Source organism: Notechis scutatus, chromosome Z, assembly GCF_049901735.1.
Source record: "Notechis scutatus isolate UNSWTSFEM ecotype Mainland chromosome Z, rNotScu1.2, whole genome shotgun sequence".
Taxonomy (NCBI): Eukaryota; Metazoa; Chordata; class Lepidosauria; order Squamata; family Elapidae; genus Notechis; species Notechis scutatus.
In genome coordinates this window covers 20,732,752-20,752,567 of record NC_142025.1, presented here as the reverse complement: position 1 = coordinate 20,752,567, position 19,816 = coordinate 20,732,752, and the positions used below count along the sequence as shown (strand labels likewise).

The following is a 19,816-nucleotide window of genomic DNA, read 5'->3' as shown; positions in this document are numbered from 1 at the left end:
TTCAGATGGAGGAAGCTTATGAAGACATAGATCAAATGTTCAGTGATTTATTGGGAGAAATGGATTTGCTAACACAGGTAAGTATGCCCGTGGGAAATAAAACAAATAATCCTATTTTCTTCCTCTTCAGTTTCTGCTTTTTATATTTATTAAATTGTAAATGTTCTTTTCTTTATGCTAGAACTTTTTCCCTGTGTGAGGCTTTTAAATTGATGGAGTAAATCAATGCAAGTCAATGCAGTCAAAACATCAAAGTTTTTCTAGTTTGCATACCCAACTGCATCTTTCAAAATAGAAGGGGGGAAAAACTGCAACCTTCCTGCCCACTGCAGTACTTCATGCTGAAATTGGAGTTTGTATTGTATAGTTTGCTCATGTATTTGACTTTACGTTTCCCTCCCAAGTTAGTTAATTAATCCTGGGGATCTGGCAGGTAGCAGTGATACTGGGTACATGTAGATCAGTGTTTCTCAATCTTGGCAACTTTAAGATATGTGGACTTCAATTCCCTGGCTGGGAAATCCTGGAGTTAAAGTCCATGTAATCTTAAAAGTTGCCAAGGTTAACAAACAATGACAACTCCTGGTGCTGTCCAGCTATAGTGCATTTAGACCCCCTTCACTTTTGTCAATGTTGTTAGGCTGCAGCCTGATTCTACAGTTGTTGAAATTCATTAATCTACACTTAGTGCCCCATAATGACAAAGTGAAAACAGAATTTTAGAAATGTCTGTAAATTTATTAAAAAGAAAAAAAACACTAAAATATCACATTGACATTCAGACCCTTGACTCAGTACTTAATTGAAGCATCTTTGGCAGCAATTACTGCCTTCTTGGGTAGGACGTGACAAGCTTTGCATGCCTGGCTTTCTGCCATTCTTCCTTGCAAATTCTCTCAACTCAGTCAGGTTGGATGGCGATCATCGGTGGACAGCCATTTTCAGGTTTCTCCAGAGATGTTAATAGGGTTCAAGTCAGGGCTCTGGCTGGGCCACTCTAGGACATTCACAGAGTTGTTCTAAGTCACTCCTGTGTTATCTTGGTTGTGTGCTTAGGAAAAGTGAAACTTCAGCCCAGTCTGAGGTCCTGAGCGCTGTGGGACAGGTTTTCATTGAGGATATCCCTTTATTTTTCTCCATTCCACTTTCCTTCAACCCTAACCGGTCTCCCAGTGTCTACCACTGAAAAACACTCCCATAGCATGCCATCACAATGTTTCACTGTTGGGATGATATCGGGCAGGTGATGAGCGGTGCCAGGTTTCCTCCAAACATAATATTTAGAACGGAGGCCAAACAGTTCAATCTTGGTTTCATCAGAGCAGATTGTTCCTCACAATCTGAGAGTCCTTCGGGTGCTTTTTTGCAAGCTCCAAGCAGGCTTTCATGTATTTTGAACTGAGGAGAGGCTTCCATCTAGCCACTCTGCCCTAAAGCCCAGCGGAGTGGAGGGCTACAGTGATGGTTGTCCTTCTGGAACTCTGTCCCATCTCCACATGATTTCTGGAGCTGATCATCGGGTTCTTGGTCACCTCTCTTACTAAGGCATTCTCCCCGATTGTTCAGTTTGACCAGGCAGCTCTTTGAAGAATCCTGGTTGTCCATTTAAGAATTATGGAGGTCACTGTGCTCTTAGGAACCTTCAGTGCAGCACAAATTTTATTCTAGGTTACCCAGATCTGTGCCTTGCAACGATCTTGTCTCTGAACTCTGCAAGCAGTTCCTTTGACCTCATGACTTTTGCCCTGCCACAGTATGCATTGCCAGCTGTGAGGCCTTCTACAGAGAGGTGTGTGCCTTTCCAAATCATGTCCAATCAATTTAATTTACCACAGCCTCCAATCAAGGTGTAGAAATGGCAGCAACTATCAAGAGAAGCTGGAGTCATCTGAGCTAAATTTCATGTGTTGTTACAAAGGATCTAAATACATGCCAATGTAAATTTTGTTTTTTCTTTTTCTTTTTAATAAATTTAAGACATTTCTAAAATTCTGTTTTCACTTTGTCACTAGGGGGTACATTAATGAGAAAAAGTGAATTACAACAACTGTAGAATCAGGCTGTAGCATAACAAAAATGACAAAAGTGAATACTTTCTGAATGCACTGTACATCTTCTTAATGTAGTGGCCCTTATGATGATGATGATGAGAAGAAAGTCGAGCTAGGGACATGCAACAGAATAATAGAGCTGTCTATCATAACTGAATGGAGTTATTGGCTTTAACACTGCTGAAATTGCTACCTTCAGGACTCCAATCCCTGGAAGCCCCTGGTTCTACTTCTTCCTTCTCCCATCAGAAAATGAATCAAGCAGGACCACAATATATTCTTTTATAGATTGTGTTAATATTAAGGAATATAGTTTGGGAAAATATGGAATCTGGAGCTGATATAATATGCTCCTCCTCTGGAAGGACCTTTTCTATTTAGCTTCAGTCATTTGAACTGCTGGTGACAACATGTTGGTCCTTTTGCACCCCACAAGATTTTTCTTGGTTTATTTCTATGTAGTCTTGTTCCTTGTTTTTCCTTTCTTCCTCTGGAGACCTCTGCTTTCCTCTTGCACAATCTTCATTATATGTCTGACTTCTTTTTTTTCTTTTTCTTTTGCTGCTTCTGTTTGATGGAGAGCAGCCAAGTTTTTATGTGAGCAAGTGTTTTGCTTGTAACCCAGAGTAAAATTATGATTGAGAAATTACTGATTAATTCCAGCTATAAATGGGAGGATTTATTTTACAGCCAAATGTTACTTTGTGTGGGTGTGTGGCTGTATGCACATGCACGCAACTGCTGGCTCCTTCCTTTTTTGCAGTGTGACCTCGGATAAGTATAAGGCACGTAGCCTATGCACAAAACTTGCACATATTTTGAGGGTAATGGAAAATTGGAAAATTGGCCTTAGCTGGAATTCGCTATTTTAAAATGGCAAGATGGGGAATGGCATTAGACAAGAGTTTTGATCTTTGGGGGGATTTTGCCTGTCTTTATTCTTCCATTTTGGTGCCTTAAATTTCAGATCATCTTTCTAATAAATCTAAAGTAGTGATCAACTATTCATAAAAATGCCATTAAACCCTTATTAATGAAATAGCTTCCTCATAAATACAACAAGAGAGGCAGCCATAAGGTGGTTGCCAGAAGAGACTTTTGCCTCAGTTCCCCTTTTGTTCTATTTCTTTATTTGTATATAATTCTGTCTTTTAAAGTTTCCTTCTCTATTTTCCCCAGCGTGTCTGCTATTTTCTTTCACAGAGTGGAACGATTGTACATTTTTATCTTCTCAATAAAGCTTTCCCCATATTTGGAATACTTCTACTTCTTGTTTTATATCTAGCTTGCAAATGAAAAATAAAATATGCGAGTACAATCCAAAATATACTTAGGAATTTGTACTGGTTATCTATGTCCTTGGATATCATATTACACAGCCCTGGTATTCTTCTGTTTAGGGAGATCTCTACTTCTGATTGTGGGGAACTCCCATTTTCCACTGCAGTTCCCACCTTTCTTCTGTCCTTCCATTTTCCACCCTGCCCTGAATTATAGAAGCAGCTGATTATCCCATTCTTTTTGGTCAACAGCTCCTGATAAAGAAATATTTTGTCAGTGCTGGGATTGATTGATTTACTGTGAGTGGAATACTCCCACAAGCAAGCTTTGATTCCAATAGTTGCTTTTTTAAACGTTCAGAACAAAAATAGATCTGTGAAAATGTGATTTATCCTTGAAGCATATGAAGAACAATAAAAACTGACAGAATATTATAAAATCTCATTTCACATCAGTGGTGGAAGAGGCTGAGTTAGATTCCTCCTCCAAGTTTTAGCATTTTCCCTATAAATATTAGCATTGTTGGATATTTTGCTAGGGTTGTGCAATGAAAGAAGTTGTGTGCAGGCACAGCACAGGGAAGTAGTTAGCCAAAGAAGTAATTGTACTACTTCCACTATCTTACAAGGGTCTTGTAAGATGAATAGTAAGAAATTTCAAGTTAGACACTGGGTGGGTTAGCATAATATGTTTATTTGTCATTAACTTAACTGGGAGCTTACTAAATTCAACCCATTTTCTGTATCTTAGTACATATTTAACCTAACTGAGCTTCCAGCAAGCTGGCATCTTGTACATAACCAGTCAAAAGGATGGATAAACTATGAAATTCATTATCTAAAAATGTAAATATGATTATCAACTGAGATAGTCATAGGAGAGGTGCATTAAGGGAAGAAATTATTCTACTTTGGACACATTATGCAAAAACCTAGTTCTCTGGAGAAGGCTGTAATGATGGGAGAAGAAGAGGACAACTAGCAACAAGACTCAGCTACAGTGCACCATTGGTAAAACTGAAGGACCAGGTTAGGGATAGATTATCATATAGAAAATATATATGGTTGATAGGAGTTGAAAATAACTTGATGGCACATTAAATTCAATTAAGTTTTACAATGAACTTTGATCATCAGGGGTTTCCTCAGAGAGTGATCAAAAAGTCAAGATGATGGTTATGATTGTATGGTTGAAGATCCATCCATCTGTTTCTTTGTAAGTGTAAGTGGCAAATACAGCACAGTAATAAGAAATGGCTCAATATTTTGTGAGGTAAAAATTGGAAGCAATGTCTTATACTCATTGCCCAAAATTTAAATGTTGGGATTGACTTATAATAAAATTTAAAAAAATGAATCCACAGAATAACAAATTATATGTTTTTAATATTTTAATGGTTTACTAAGTCAGTGTTTTAGTGTTACAAAACTATTGTAACACTAAAACTATTGTATCTGACTATTACTGAGTCAGAAAAAGGGATTAATATTGTAAATATAATAAAGTTTTAGATTTGTTGGGACTTTAGCCAGAATCACTGAGAATGTGCATTCTGGGAATTATAATACCAGCATATCTAGGAAATACCAATACTAGCTGCTGGAAAAGAAAAGTGTCACTTTTATATATGGTTGTGGGTTTCTTAGGAACATCTGGTTGTCCGCTATGAGAAGAGAATGCTGGACTGGACAGTCATCTGATATGATTTTGCTTAAATTCTTATGTGCTTACATTCCTCTGTGTAATGTTTTTGCAATAAACACTTCTGTTAAAGAAAGGAATTTGGGGGCAGATTATTATTAGCCAAGTTTCATGTGCTAATTTTTATCTTCAAATGTGTTATGTTGTTCATCATACAGAATACAATAAACCATTGTTCAAAAACTATTTTTCTTATCATTGTACATACTGGTATGTATATGCATATATGTGTGTGAGAGAGATAATTGTAGTTGAAGAAAATATTCTGGAGAAAAACATTGTAGGTTTCATAATTCTAAAGCAAAACATTTCCAATGGACAAAAACAGCCAAAAGAAATATAAATGTGCTTCCCATCATAGGAGATTATAAGGCTTTCAAATTATAAAACTGTTCTTTTTTTTTAATCAGAGCTTAGAAGTGGAAGCAATGCCTATTCCTCAGCAAAAATCATCTGAGGTGGAAGCCATGCCTATTGCTCGCCAAAAACCATCTGATGCTGAATTTAATTTTGCAGTTGGTTTCAAAGATTTAAATGGTAAGTACTAAAAAAAACCCATTGGGCATACTTTCTAATGTGAAGTATAAGAAGCAGAAAATTACACTGGTTTTGTTCTTTTCCAAAATTATTTGTTAATTAGCCTGTGTGTGGGTGTGTCCGTCCAATGAATTTTTTTTATTTATTTATTTATTTATTTATTTATTTTAGTTCATCAAACATGAGAAAACAAGTATAAGTATGAACATAACAGATAAATATATAAGTATAAACTGCTATAAATATATACGTAATAAATGTGTATAAATAAATGGGAACGGTAGGACAGGGACAGTGGGTACGCTGGTGCACTTATGCTCATCCCATTACAGTCCTCTTAGGCTTGGAGTGAGGTCCACAGTAGACAGTCTAAGGTTAAAGTTTTGGGGGTTTGAGGAAGAGACAGAGTCAGGTAGAGCAGTGGTTCTTAACCTTTTTGAAAGAATCGCCCCCTTGAGCCATTGAGGAAGTTATCATTGCCCCACTCCCCCAACATAACCTCTCAATCACAACACAGGGAAATAATTCTTCAATTTATGCAAACACGTTTTTTGTTTTCTTTAAAATTGGCATCAGGACATACCGATGCAAATAATTTATTTCCAGTCTTTTTCCCATATCTCAATGGTGTGAAAAATTGTGATCCCACCCATCACTTTACTCCCAAACTTCGTGATACATGTATTTCATTATTATCTTGTTTATTCAAGACACTTAAATGCAATGACCACTGAAAACAAAATTCAGTTGCAAGAAAATGAAATGCCCAGAAAAAAAATAACATTTAATGATTTAATTACAAGTGAATTTTAAGACGCAAAAAATATATATAAAAAGGGCATAAGAACAAACCGCAATGCAGGAACTAAGAATTTTAAGACGAAAACTCTGAAACTAAATTAAGATTCGAGGAAAATATATATTCATGCACACTGTAAAAAGGGTTAAAAAGACACAAAGTTTTTACAGAAGGAAAGCAACAAAAATCAGAGCGACAAATTTAATGGGTAGAGTGATAGAGGCTGCTGCGCAATGTGCATGAAGATGAGTGATGCGTATTCACATATGTACAGCATTCTGTACTGAAGCTAGCTGGAGGAACATTTTAAAACAGTTCAATCAACTAATAGCGAGCGATCTGATGTTTTTGTACGACATATACAGCAGTTCACTGTACAAAAAAAGTATCAAAAGTGTCCCCAAAACTTCTTGCTCCATCGCCCCCATATCACCCCCCTTCCGTTCCTTCACCCCCGCGTCGCCCCTTTTTGTTCCTTTGCCCCCCTGAAAACCAAAATCGCCCCCTGGGAGGCGATATTGCCCAGGTTAAGAACCACTGAGGTAGAGTATTCCAGCATTGACCACTCTGTTGCTGAAGTCGTATTTTCAGCATTTGAGTTTGGAGCAGTTTACTTTGAGTTTGTATCTATTGTTTGCCCGTGTGTTATTGTGGTTGAAGCTGAAGTAGTCATTGACAGGTGGGATGCTGTAGCAGACAATTTTGTGTGCTAAGCTTAGGTCAGCCATGGTGTAGTTCTAAGTTGTCTAGGTCCAAAATTTAAAGCCTGGTGGCATAAGGTATTCTACTGCGAACAGAGGAGTGGAGTACTCTTCTCGTGATATACCTCTGGTCTCTTGTATTAATGTCCGTTATATTGTGTGGATTCCAAGCAGATGAGCTGTATTCGAGAATTGGTCTGGCGAATATTTTTTATGCTCTGGTTTTCAGTTCAATGTTACCGGAGAAGAAACTTTGCAAAATTAGGTTAACAAATCTTAATGCCATTTTGGCAATGCTGTTACAGTGAGCTCTGGGGCTTAGGTCTTTTGAAATGAGTATTCATAGGTCCTTGACAGAGTGAGGGTCATCTACGAGGCCATATCCGCCCAGTTTGTATTTAGTTGTTCTGATTTTTGTTGCCAATGTGTAAGACAGAACATTTATTGGTTGAGATTTGAAGTTGCCAATTGTTCGACCATTCTGACACATAGTCAAGGTCACTTTGTAGGGCAGCTGTATTGTCAGTGGTGTTAAATAGTTTTACGTCATCAGCGAAGAGGACACAGTTGTTTTTAATATGATTGCAAAGGTCATTTATGTAAATTATAAAGAGAGAGGGTCTATCTCATTTTCAAAAGATAAATATAGGAGGCTGACATTATAAAAATTAAAGTTTCAGAATGTTTCCCCAAATTTTCTCTTGATTTAATTAGGACATTCATTCACTATAAAAAGATAAAATACAGCTGAAGAATAATAGAATTTTTTTTCAATATATTTGCAAGCTTTCTAAGACCTATAATCAGGCGAAATGCTAAGCGAAGGAAGGGAAGAAAAAATGTGATCTATTTTTGAGCCATCTCAGTACCAAATTATTTTCTAAAATGTAAGGTAATGCAAAACTGCACAGAGCTTACCTCGTACTTTGCCAAATATCAAACCTAAAATAACCCACTCCAGAGGATTAATTGCCCAGAAGATCATTGGTTGCCCTCTCCCCTCTTTGGAAGAGCTTTATAGCTCCTGCTGCCTTAAGAAAGTTCAAAACTCTCAAAGATCCATCTCATCCTGGGCACCCTTTTTTTTTTTAACTATTGCCATCTGGCAGATGGTACAGGATAATAAAAACAAGGACAAATAGGCTGAAAAACAGCTTTCTATCCCAGGGCAGCAGCTCTTTTGAATTCTGCTGTATAGTGCAATATTAATGCGATATCATGAGTTTTCAATTCAATGTGTGGAGTCTGAGGGATGTGCGTTTGTGTTTATTTTCAGTCATAATGTACACTGAAGATGGTATTTAATTTCATTGTATGAGGTGCAATGACAACAAAGTAAAGTAAATTAAACCTTAATTTTGAAATACATTTTCCAACTTAATCATTACTGTTTCAATTAGGAATAATAATTCATGTTGGGAATTATAAACTTGTAGACAATCCATCAGAAAAAAAAAAGAGTAGGGATGCTTTCTTATAAGAGGAGGCATGTGCAGGTTTTTCTAGCATATTTTCAAATGTGATAAATCACCTAATGAAAGGGTGTTTCTTTACTTCAGAAGAATCCCAAGAACTGTTGAGTCTATATGTGTTGCCTGTAGCTGTCTGGAAAACCATCTAATGATATATATGGAAGTACTGTTCCTTCATAACATTGGAGAAGATCTCTGATATGTTTATCTTTTTTTGTAACAGAGTCCTTGAATACATTGGAAGATACTGATTTAGATACTTTAATGGCTGATCTTATAGCAGACATCAGTGAAGTAGAAAAGACAACATTACAAGAACCAAAGAATACCTCTTACAATGAACAAGGTGCCATAGTGCAGCCTATTTGTGGAACTCAATCATTGCTGAGTAATATTCCTCCACCTGGTATGAATAAGTTACCAGCCCCTCCTGCAGAAATGCTAAAGCCATTGCCACCGCCTCTAGCCATTCCTCCGAAGCCACTCACTCAGGTTAGCAACCAGAGGATCCCTAAATAAGTTTTTATCTTAATATTCTCAAACTTTGCACACCAGCATGAGATAAACTGAATTATCAAATGTCAGTTTCTGATGCATTAGAAGAACATCTAACTTTTGTAATATTTGTTCTGGAAGATTATTAATCTTAGTACAATTTTGGAAGCTTTGCTAGTCAAAAAGGTTGAGGAAAGACTGTAATGTTTGTGGGCTTAAGCTCCTAGATGTATGGCAGGATATAAATCTAACAAATAATTCAGGCTGAGAAAATCTTATGTGGAACAGGCCAGTGATTATTCTATGGAAGATGAAAGCTTTACTTTCAGTGATTGCTGAAAACTACAATGAGGATAAATGAGAATGGTCAATACAATGATATTTTCACTGATATTTTAATCCTGAAGAGGCAAGATGTTTCCTGAATTAATTGCCACATTAAGTTGAAGAGAAAATTACTTGTTCAAATATACAAGATTCTGCAGTTTACAGTTGCAGTGAATGGTAGAATGATGAGTGAAAGATGAAGAATGAGTACATTGAGACCTAATTTTAAAAAGTCTTATAGCAATGTACCATAGTCGTAAGGCTATTGCCCACAATTTTATTTTTAAAAACTAGCCTTCTACAAACCTGAAGTGATGATGTCACCATAGTGACGTGAATTGATCCATCTGTTGGGAGAGAAGGGAAAGGAATAGAAGCTTGTTCCTGGACAAAAATTGGATTTAGCATTTTTTGTCTTAGCAAAGCAATAAACGCAGAAAGAACACACTTGCTATAAGATACAGTGATTGATAAAAGTGATTGATAAAAGGATACAGTGATTGATAAAAGGAAAAGGAGCAACACATTTAAGGACAACTCTCAAAAAAAGATGCAGATGATGAGACTGTACACTTGAAAGAGGGTGGGGAGGGAAATCTTAATTTTGGGTTAATTTTTAAATAGGATAATATGTTAGTCCATACTGTTTTAGAGAAACTTTATAAAATGCTGTAAGAACTTTTTTGGGGAAAAAAATCATGACATGATGATGGACAAGCATATTATATATTTACTATTTATTTCCATCTTCTAGGAAGCACAAGAACAAGCAAAAGCTGACAAGATTAAACTAGCATTAGAAAAACTAAAGGAAGCCAAGGTTAAAAAGGTAGGATTTCTATGGCTGTACTGCCCACTATCCACTACCTGTTGTTCACTACCATTTTTTAAATGCCATGTTTAAGGGACAGGAGTGGTGTTCTCTTTACTCCAAATTACAAATACATCCAAACTGTAACTTTTAGATTTATAACAGAAAAAAAATGATTAAATTCTTTGTCATATCGTAAAGGATATTTAAATGCTGTGGTCATATTTTTGGACTGCTTCTTTTCTGATGTTAACCCTATAAGATAGACTAGACAAGAAATGATGGGTCAGAATTGTTTTTATTGTAATCGAACCTTGCAAGTCTGAATGTACTTCTCTCTTTCTCACTTTATCTTCATTTGAATTAGGATTTCTTTTTCAAAATAATTTTTTAGAGTGGGCTCAAGTCCCACTTACCTGACCATTGCCTTACCAAATAGCCAGTTTTCCTTTCTTGTCCTTCAACGCCATTCCCTATGTCCTGAAGATCTGCCTACACCACTGCCCAAAATCAGGAACTCATGCCTACAAAAAATACTCCACCATACTGCTGAAAATAATAAAGGAAATCTAGTTGTAGAGTAGGGGTGTCAAACTCAAGACCTGTGGACGGATCCGGCACGTGGGGTGCTTAGATCTGGCTTGCAGGACCCGTCCTGAAAACAGTGAAGGACAAGCCCACAGTGCCTCTGCCAGTGAAAACGGAGATCGGAAGAGTGATCCTCCCAAGTTCCATTTTCACTGGTGGTGGGTTGCAGGAGGCTGGAAATAGAGCTCACAAGGGCCTCCTGAGATCCATTTTCACTGGCAAAGGGTTTCAGGAGGCCATCACAGCCAAAAACTGAGCCTGGGAGCGTTTTCACTGGCAGAACACTTGGATCACCACAGGCGCCCCTGACATGAGTGATGTCAAGCTGGCCATGGCTCCTGTCCCCCCCTCCCCCCCGAGGTCAAACATAACCCTGTTGCAATCGAGTTTGACACCCCTGTTGCAGACAAAAGGAGTTCTCCACTCCTCTACTCGTTGTAGAATACCTTATGCCACCAGACTTGAAATTCTAGAACTAGAAAACCTTGAATTACGCCGTCTTCGGTCTGATTTAAGCATGGTATATAAAATCATACATTGCAATGTCCTACCTGTCAATGAATACTTCAGCTTCAACCATAACAACACAAGAGCACACAATAGATACAAACTCAAAGTTAACCGCACCAAACTTGATTGCAGGAAATACGACTTCAGCAATAGAGTGGTCAATGTCTGGAATACTCTACCCGACTCTGTAGTTTCTTCCCCAAACCCCAAAAACTTTAACCTTAGTCTGTCTACTATTGACCTCACCCCTTTCCTAAGAGGTCTGTAGGGGGCGTGCATAAGCGCACCAACGTGCCTACCGTCCCTGTCCTATTGTTTCTCTTATTCTTCTTTTATTTTTCTTATATGTACCCATTTCATGTATTCACAGCTATGTATACACTTATACTTATTATCTTGTAAACAATTGGCAAATCAAATAAATAAATAATAAATAAATAAATAAATAAATAAATAAATAAAACAATTGTAGGTATGGAAGATAAGCTATCCGTGCTTCAAGTCATTAAGGCTAAATCAGTGATAAGCAGGAGGATGCATTTATAAATGGATCCTTATGTGGGTTTTCCAGATTCAACTGGTTGGCCTCCATGGAAACATACTAATTTGCATATTGTTGGTGTTCAGTCTGATCTAGCAAAACTCTTTATTTTATTTCTACTCTGAAGCAAGACCCTATCCACAATCCCAGTTAATGGTTGGGATATGGCAATCAACCCTTTCAGCCAATTTTGGCCCTGACTGGAATTCCTATCTGGATCTTATGCCCAATAAAGTGGGTACAGGATTGCTGTAGGAGGAATAATGTTATAAGTTGCTGATAGCTGATATATTTTGGGATATCATAATTTCTTAAATTGCCTTAATTTTTAAAGGGTGCACATAAAACAAGCACAGCAAATGCTTGTTCTTTCTTGATTTTCTTCTGTTTCTGAGATCATAATATTCTAATGAGTTTTTAACAAGGAATTGTTATTCTAAGTTCTGATTCCCTAACAGTCCTGATTCTTCTTGTTCTATATGTCTACTGTTATCTACCAGTAGAGCTGCTTCCTCTGAGCATTCTTTTTTCCACCGGCAAACCTAATGATGTTCATCAAATCATCAAATAAGACTACAGAACCTTGCTAGTACTTAGATCAAGGAATAACAAGGCAGCATCCTTTGCAACAAGCAGGATAAAAGACAGACTTACGTGAAAGGCTTAATGTGTGTGTGTGTGTTTGCAAGTGCAAATGTCAACATTCACACACATAGCAAGATTTTATGAAAAAGACTATTGTAAAAGAAAGAGCTTTACAGTGACGGTTCATAATAAAAATAATGCTGAAATTTCCAGCATTGAATTTTACTGAATTTTCAATATATGTCCAAATTATGACCACAGTTGCATAAAATTGCCCTTTTTTAGGCAAAAATAATAATAATCCCATGGCATAAAAAATACCTTCTGCTTTTTGTGCCTCTGGTTGGAGCCCCTTAAAATCAAAGAGAAATGTTAGAAATGACTAAATTGCATTAATTTGGTGAGAGTCAAGACCAAATAATTTCATTTGGATGCAAAGCCAGCTTTTAAACGCTGGTCTTGGTGAACGTATTGTCCAAAGCCAAGTTCACAATTCATTTAAAAATCTTATTTAATCAAAAGCATACGTTAAGGCAGCGGAGAACAAACTTGATGGGGTGATGAATGAGAGATGCATTATATTTCTCAGTCCAATTTGTGATATATAGGATGCATTCGAATCTGCAATAATCTTCCAGTTTTATCAGTCATGGCAGACTTTTGAGTACTCTAGCCTTTTCTTCCAGGCTGAAATTAACTGACTGATCTATTATTCTCTCCCCAGCTTGTTGTCAAGGTGCACATGAATGATAACAGCACAAAGTCTCTAATGGTGGATGAACGACAAGTGGCACGTGATGTCTTAGACAATCTCTTTGAAAAAACCCACTGTGATTGCAATATAAACTGGTGCCTTTATGAAATATACCCTGAGCTACAAATCGGTAATTTTCAAACCATCAGGCTATATCTGCTGATATTTGTATGGTTTTTTTTCCCAGAGAGCAGTTTCTGGATGCAGCCACCCAGCCTGTATTAAATGAGAAGTGTGCTGCTTGTTGGGTTCCAAAGCTATGAATGGCTGGTGTGTGTTTTTGTTTTCATACATATGTGATAGAGAGGGGAAAAATGGCTAATCGGACAGATGCTCACTTCATACAAACAAATAAGGCTCTTTATCCGCGAACTAAAATTACCAATACTTTTAGGAAGTTTCTGTGTTTGAAGAAATTACTCTTTGTTTCTAACAAAAAAAATATATAAAGGCCTAAATATTAAGGTGGACAGCCATTTTAAATCATATTTCTTTCTTTTCCCTTCCCCCCAGAAAGATTTTTTGAAGATCATGAAAATGTGATTGAAGTCTTATCCCATTGGACTCGAGACAGTGAAAATAAAATACTGTTCTTGGTGAAAAATGAAAAATATGCTGTATTTAAAAACCCTCAGGTAAAGTAACATGACTGAGACTTACCACCCTATAAGTTCTGAATTCCTAACAGGACAAATTGTCTTTGAGATTAACCACATTTCTTAAAATAATTTGTCTAAGAAAAGCTAGTAGCAGTATAAAAACTGGCATCAGGCTTGGGTAGGTAAAGACTAGAGCAAACTTTGGGAAGCTAAATCTTTGGGTCTACACATCTATCAAAACCATCTGCCAATCAGAGCAACTTTGTTTATCATTTAGTTATTTGGTTATTTATTAGGGGATATCCTATAAATTCATTTATCATTTTAAAATGTCCTGATATTGCAGTTTAAGACTGTTCTGCTATAGCTACACCAGTGGAGGGCAGAAAATAGATATGGATTTATTCACTTCTGTAATATAGAGATAAGAATTTAATCAAAGATACAAATTGCTTATCCACATTCTTAATAATTCACACATTGCCTGCCTATGATTAAAAATAATACAGCTTAGATAACGAAGAACAGCTGTAGTGAAGAAACCTCACAGATGTTTTGTGTGATACTGAAAGCAAATTATTTGAGACATAAATAATTGTGTACAAAATCCCTGTCTTCCATAAAATGTTAAAATGTTCTCTGAAATGTTTTGTTGTTCATGTGATTCATCTCTTTCTAGAAGTAAGTTTATTTGGGGGGGTGAGGAGGAAACAAAGTATGGATCAGCAAAATCATATTTTGGAAAATGTACTTCTAATCAATGATTAACCACTCTTAGAATGATTATATCAGTGCCTTTTCAGTAAAAAATAAACAAAGAACCTGAACTGTGTCCACTAGTGATTTGGTTTAGGTCATGTCATGGTACTTATTATTTTGATTTTAAGGAACAATTCAGAAGCAAAAGTTGAGCAGAAATTTTCAAAGATATATAATATTGTCTTGCCTGGTTATCAGAACACCTGTTTTGGCTCCTAAATTTATTTAGGAGGGTATTGCATTTAGTATGCTATAGACATGGCTGCGTTTTGGGCGCTCGCCAAGTGGCCTGAATTTATAGCTGTTGCATGCATTACATACTCTGATCCCATGACCACAATTCATTATGTTTTTGCCTAAAATTGGCATATACTTCTGTTTTTTGCCAATTACGCCTCATAGTGAACAATAGATTCCCTTAATGATTGCCATTAAATTAGGTTGATTGGTGTGGGTAATGCTCTTTACAATTATCGTGACTTACAGGCAGTTCCATTATGGTCATAAGCTGAGGACTACCTGTATATGTCGAAATAAAATATATTTATTTAGAAAAAAGAAAGACTATTTCTTTCAAATAACTTAACTTTAAAATAGGAAGGGCATTTTAGATTTGGTGAAACTTCAGTAATGACGGCAGACAATTTGTTTGCATCCTTTTGGAAGGATGTTGCTGTTGATTCAGAGTCATTTTCCTTTTAGTTTCCTTTAGCTAAGCGTAGCACTTTTCTCTATCTGTATTTTTGTAATTGGTTTGTAATTGGACTTCAAACAAACGTACATATTCCAAACATCTTGATGGCAGTAAATGAATCAATACAAACTACTTTTTAAGGTTATGAATGATTTCCAAGATAGCAAAATAAACCTACTTTTTGTTGGCATAATTTGAGTGTCTCAGTTAATGGAGCTTTACTTTAGGTTTATCCTAAGGTTGCAGACAGGATATATGCCACGGACGGGGTGGTGGTGTTGTGTTTTTTGTTAGTGGGAAAGACATCATTTGGTGCAAAGTCTCTGTGCAGTGCAGTGCAGTGAGCCAGGGAATCCAGTTCTTTTTCAGTTAATTAGCTGGATGTTATATAGTTAATAAGGAAGAGCCAGGTGCAGTCATTCAACAGTGAAAATACAGATAATGACTACCCAGCTGGTTCATTCGTTGCATACCAGCTTTCCTGTGTACTGATGGATGAAGGGTGGCCTAGAAGAAATAATTTTAGTCCTACAGTGCTCTATTTTCTCAAAAAGAAAGAATTGAATAAGAAACATAAACACTTTCTGGGATATTTTAATATTCACATTGGGCCAGCTTGATTTCTCCTTCCATGTTTGTTAAACATGGGACACGAGAAAAAAAAAATGAGCAAAAAAATTATTTAATTTTGTAGGACTGCAAATTCCAGGACGCCCAGCTCATTCTACAAGCAAAGTGTCAAGGTTCCAAGTAATACATCCCATTCAATAAGAACTACGAGGCAGGCATATTCCTTAAAGAACATTTTATTGGGACATATCAAATTGGCATGTTTTTGGTGGAAAACCGGCTCTAAGTTCCTGCTGGTTTTACACCCAGTTAAAAGTAAAACTTTGTCACTCCCCACTCCCACCCCACCCTGCAGATTCCTCAGCCTCCACTTCTTGAACACCTGCACCAAAGTCCTTGATTCGCAAAAGAAAGAATTTTATTTTGGCCACAGCACCTCAGCTATCTCTATTCCCCCCTCCCTGCCCCCTTAGCTCTAGGCTGTGTCAGCCCTGAAGCAGTGAGAAGAAAAAAGTCCCTAGAGAAAAGCTACAAAAAGAAAACAACCACAATTCGGCCAACTTCTGGGTTGACACAAGATTCTTATCTTATTTCAGCTGCTGGTGAAGATTGGACTTGGTATCTACACAAAATGCAAACAAAAAACAACCCAGCATTGGTAGACTTCTAAGGAATAATAGCTGTAATAGCATATCTTCACTGTCCAAACTTCATTGTAACTAATCTGGACTACAGAAAGAGATTCTCATAGTGTTTTTTAGACTTTTAATTTTCTTGAATTTAGGAAGACTTTTCCTAGGAAATGCAGTAAACATTGGATTCTCGGTATTATCTTATCCATCACTAATGACCCAATTTAAAAGAGCCATAAGCCTCTTCCAGAAATGAATGTTTTCATCACCATTGGAAGCTGGATCCATTGAGACAGGAATTGGAATACTTAAACTGCCTTTTTTTCTATTGTAGATTTTCTCAACTGATGTGTGCCCCAGAGCAGAAAAAAGGAGACAATCCTGTTACAATGATTGAGGACAGTATTTCTCAATCCTAACAAGTCTTAAGAAATGTGGACTTCAACTTCTCAAATTCTCTTAAGATAATGGCTGGGGAATTTGTGGCGCTGAACTCCACATGGATAAACACCAATCTAGGAGAAGCAATATCTAGGGCAGTTTGGTTAGAGGGGGCTCTGCTGGACTAGACAGATTCTCAACCATGCCTAGCTTGGATGATAACTCTCTGCTTAGAACTTTTTATTTGAATGAAAACTTCTTGTAAGTACTTAAAATAGGCAGCTGATGAGAGAGATAACTAAAATGCAGCTTTGACCTAATATCATAATGTCTCAGTCACATTTGAGGGCTTATTCAAGTAGTAACCGGCTATTTTATTGGTTCATCTTTTTTTATTATTAGAATTTCTACTTGTCAAGCAAAGGAAAAAATGAAAGCAAGGAAATGAATGAGAAAAGCAAAGAAGCATTATTGGAGGTAAATTAATGTTAACAAACTGCACATTTGATTGTAAAATAACTTAAGTGCTGCCTTGTTCCTGAAATAGAACTGAAATATTTCAGTTCTCCATTTGATGCAATACGAAAACAGGAAGTTCAGACTTCAGAGTTGTATGTTAAAACTCTAAAAATCAAGTATCTTCAACATGTATAACATCAGGAAACTAAATCTGACCATTTGAGTCAAGCTTGAACTTGATTCACAGGACCATGGAAACCAGTTTTGACTGTTGTGTGAGTTTAGGAACAAATTGATTCTATGATAGATCCATGACAAAGGACCGATGAGAGATATCTCAGCCACAGAAGGAATAGGGACAGAAACGGCATCTCGGAGATGTCTCCCTAGTTCTCTGGGAAGTAAAGGCAAGGGAGAGAAGATCTGATTTCATAACTTGCAATGATTTGTTCCTGTAACCTTGCAATACAAATAGAGTTAGTGTTCATGGTTCTGGTTTCCTGCCTGGGCTACCTTAAAGGGATGACAGGCATATTCAAAGACATGGAAACTTGCCATCTCATTCCAAATATATATATGAAGACCCAGGCCTTCCTAAAGGTTTGTCTTGGCTTCACCAAACTAAAGAGGAACATTTACTAATTAATTACTGTGAGGCTGTCCAAAATAATTGTTTACCTTTTCTCCTATTTAAAGCAGGCTAACAAGATTAAAATGTTCAACTTTACAGGCTTATACATTTAATAAATAAATAATTCTACTAACTTTGTTTAAAAGCTCTGTCTGTCAGTGTTTTAAATATGACACTGCTCTGAAAAAGTTCATGTATTCAAAATCCTAAAGGAGTTATTTTCAAGCTTGAGCTTGGAAGGTGGTGAGTACATCTGCTTGCACTGCCAAAATGCATGGCGCTGTTTTTAATACTTGGGTCTGTGCGTGCTTTGTGTTAGAAAACTTTCCACCACCTGGTGAATGGCTACTTTTGGACTCTGATGTATGTAAGCTATAGAAGCCTTGTTTTTCTTATAGAACAATGGTGCCCTCCAGTTGTTTCAGATTGTACCTACCATACTAGAAATTATTATCAGAACTGATGAGAGTTGGTTCGAAATAGAGAGGGCACTAACTTGCAGGTCATTTTGGAAGGACAAGCATTTAGTCCTTGATACCTGTGTAAGTTTGGCAAATATTCCTTGAGAAAATATGGGTAATAATTTGGCAAATAAACTGGTGTAGACTTTCATAGCTGGTCTCTTTTGGGCTTCAGGATTTAGTACAGTGATCTCACCAGGGGTCGGCAACCTGCAACTCTGGAGCCGCATGTGGCTCTTTCATCCCTCTGCTGCGGCTCCCTGTCGCTGCCACAATTTTGAGAGGAGCTTCCAATTGGGGCAGGGGAGGAAGCATGGTGCGCCAGGAGGAGACTCTATGGCAAGGGGCGGGTTTTCCAGTCAGCTCCACAATTGATATGGTTTCGGTAAGGACAGGTAGAGGAAAAAGGATGCTGCACTAGGAGGAGACTCTATGGTTGGGAAACCGGACCTGCAGTCGGCAGAGGAAAAAGGACACCGTCCTAGGAGGAGACTCTATGGTGGGGGAACCAGACTTCCGGTCAGCTCCAGAATTGAACAGGGGGCTTCAGGTTAGAACCTTTGTGGCTCTTTGAGTGTTTAAGGTTGCTGACACCTGGTCTAAACAATAGATTTCCTGATGTTTTGCCAGCAACTGGTACCTTTAGAGGCAAGGTGGTCATCAAACCCTGAAGCTCAACCCTGCACAATTTGGCAATTATTCATGCAGGAAATTTGGGGAAGCTTCCCAAACCAGTATAAGCCTTGTGAGGGTTACTTTAAAGCCATGCCGCCCGAAGTTTTTATCTCAAATTCAGCCATTGGTCAACGCCTCTCTTCAAGAGCTCAAGGAAGTTATTCCCATGTACAGGGGATCAAGCATTGCCCTATTTTTGATGGTGGTAAAAGAAAGATCAAAGCTGATGGGATGAATGGAGACTCAGGCTTTTGGAAGCACAACTGAACAAGCCATGTTGTAAGACACTTGGCTTATTCACTTGCTGCTCTATCTCACCATTTTTTCCCTCTGCAGGAAAGCTTCTGTGGTACATCTGTTGCTGTGCCAGAAGTTGAAGGTGCCCTTTATTTAAAAGAAGATGGAAAGAAGTCCTGGAAAAGGCGATACTTTCTTCTACGAGCTTCAGGCATTTATTATGTCCCCAAAGGAAAGACCAAGGTCAGGCATGTCAAAAAATGTTTTGAAACATTAAAGCAATTTGTAAAAGGGAAGACAATGCAGCATCCTGGTAACTGTTGAGGACGTGCCTCTGAGAGATGCTGTTTGGGCAAATATGGAGAATGGGTGGCAGAATTCCTTTGAACTCATTCCCTTTATAGACTACTTTTTTTTTTGTTTTTCAATAATAATGAATTGCATTCATAAAAATTTCAGTCAGGAAAAGAAATAACATCTCTAAACTGCATTTGGTCATCCACTGCAAAATAATATAATCATTTTTGCTTAATTTTAAAGAAAGAGAAGTAAAATAAACTGGCAT

General features: G+C 37.3%; 1 protein-coding gene across 1 annotated transcript in view; it reads left to right on the top strand.

The window, feature by feature from the left end:
- The window catches only part of APBB1IP (amyloid beta precursor protein binding family B member 1 interacting protein), a 53,238-nt gene that overhangs the window by 16,280 nt on the left and 17,142 nt on the right, over window positions 1-19,816 (top strand). Inside the window, exons 2-9 of the mRNA XM_026672132.2 lie at window positions 6-77; window positions 5,444-5,570; window positions 8,766-9,034; window positions 10,119-10,193; window positions 13,124-13,283; window positions 13,667-13,788; window positions 17,191-17,265; window positions 19,351-19,494. Of these exons, the coding sequence (XP_026527917.1) occupies window positions 6-77; window positions 5,444-5,570; window positions 8,766-9,034; window positions 10,119-10,193; window positions 13,124-13,283; window positions 13,667-13,788; window positions 17,191-17,265; window positions 19,351-19,494 (1,044 nt within the window). The remainder of the gene's footprint in view (window positions 1-5; window positions 78-5,443; window positions 5,571-8,765; window positions 9,035-10,118; window positions 10,194-13,123; window positions 13,284-13,666; window positions 13,789-17,190; window positions 17,266-19,350; window positions 19,495-19,816) is intronic.